Source organism: Emiliania huxleyi (assembly GCF_000372725.1).
Source record: "Emiliania huxleyi CCMP1516 unplaced genomic scaffold EMIHUscaffold_388, whole genome shotgun sequence".
NCBI lineage: Eukaryota > Haptophyta > Isochrysidales > Noelaerhabdaceae > Emiliania > Emiliania huxleyi.
The window spans coordinates 63,478-64,519 of NW_005199058.1; the positions used below are offsets into that span (position 1 = coordinate 63,478).

Here is a 1,042-nt window from a genome sequence, read left to right on the forward strand (position 1 = left end):
GTGCCTACGCCCAAGGGGAGATATGGGGAGATCTCGTGCCTACGCCCAAGGGGAGATATGGGGAGATCTCGTGCCTACGCCCAAGGGGAGATATGGGGAGATCTCGTGCCTACGCCCAAGGGGAGATATGGGGAGATCTCGTGCCTACGCCCAAGGGGAGATATGGGGAGATCTCGTGCCTACGCCCAAGGGGAGATATGGGGAGATCTCGTGCCTACGCCCAAGGGGAGATATGGGGAGATCTCGTGCCTACGCCCAAGGGGCGGTGCTGCCAGTGAGAGGCTGCCCGTGCCTCGCCGGGCGGAAGCGCGGGGCGGGGCGGGCATGCTCGATGATTCTAGGAAGAGTCTAGGAAGTGTCTAGGAGGTGTCTAGGAAGCTCTAGGCGGGCGTGCTCGATGATTCTAGGAAGAGTCTAGGAAGTGTCTAGGAGGTGTCTAGGAAGCTCTAGGCGGGCGTGCTCGATGATTCTAGGAAGAGTCTAGGAGGTGTCTAGGAGGTGTCTAGGAAGCTCTAGGCGGGCGTGCTCGATGATTCTAGGAAGAGTCTAGGAGGTGTCTAGGAGGTGTCTAGGAAGCTCTAGGCGGGCGTGCTCGATGATTCTAGGAAGAGTCTAGGAAGTGTCTAGGAGGTGTCTAGGAAGCTCTAGGCGGGCGTGCTCGATGATTCTAGGAAGAGTCTAGGAGGTGTCTAGGAGGTGTCTAGGAAGCTCTAGGCGGGCGTGCTCGATGATCCGCTTGCCGCCCTGCTCGCGCCCCTCGGCGTAGAGCAGCGACTCGTTGAGCCCGCGCTTGCCGAGCGCTGCCGCCCAGAGCCCAACCTCGATCCGCATCGCATTCATCATCTGAAACATCGCGCTCAGCCCCTGGTGCGGCTCGCCCACAAGGTAGCCAGTCGCGCCGCCGGCGCCGCCGCCGAGCGACCAGGCGCAGTTCGGCAGGGCGCGGTGGCCCATCTTCTTGTTGAGGCCGACCACCTAGGGAGTGTCTAGGAACTGTCTAGGAAGTGTCTAGGAACTGTCTAGGAAGTGTCTAGGAAGTGTC

At 60.7% G+C, this 1,042-nt stretch overlaps 1 protein-coding gene across 1 annotated transcript in view; it reads right to left on the reverse strand.

Annotated features, from left to right (window-relative positions):
- EMIHUDRAFT_243448 (hypothetical protein) overlaps positions 1-1,042 on the reverse strand; it is a gene marked incomplete at both ends in the record, with an annotated part of 4,828 nt that overhangs the window by 1,099 nt on the left and 2,687 nt on the right. Inside the window, one exon of the mRNA XM_005771354.1 lies at positions 923-975. Coding sequence (XP_005771411.1) covers positions 923-975 — 53 coding nt within the window. The remainder of the gene's footprint in view (positions 1-922; positions 976-1,042) is intronic.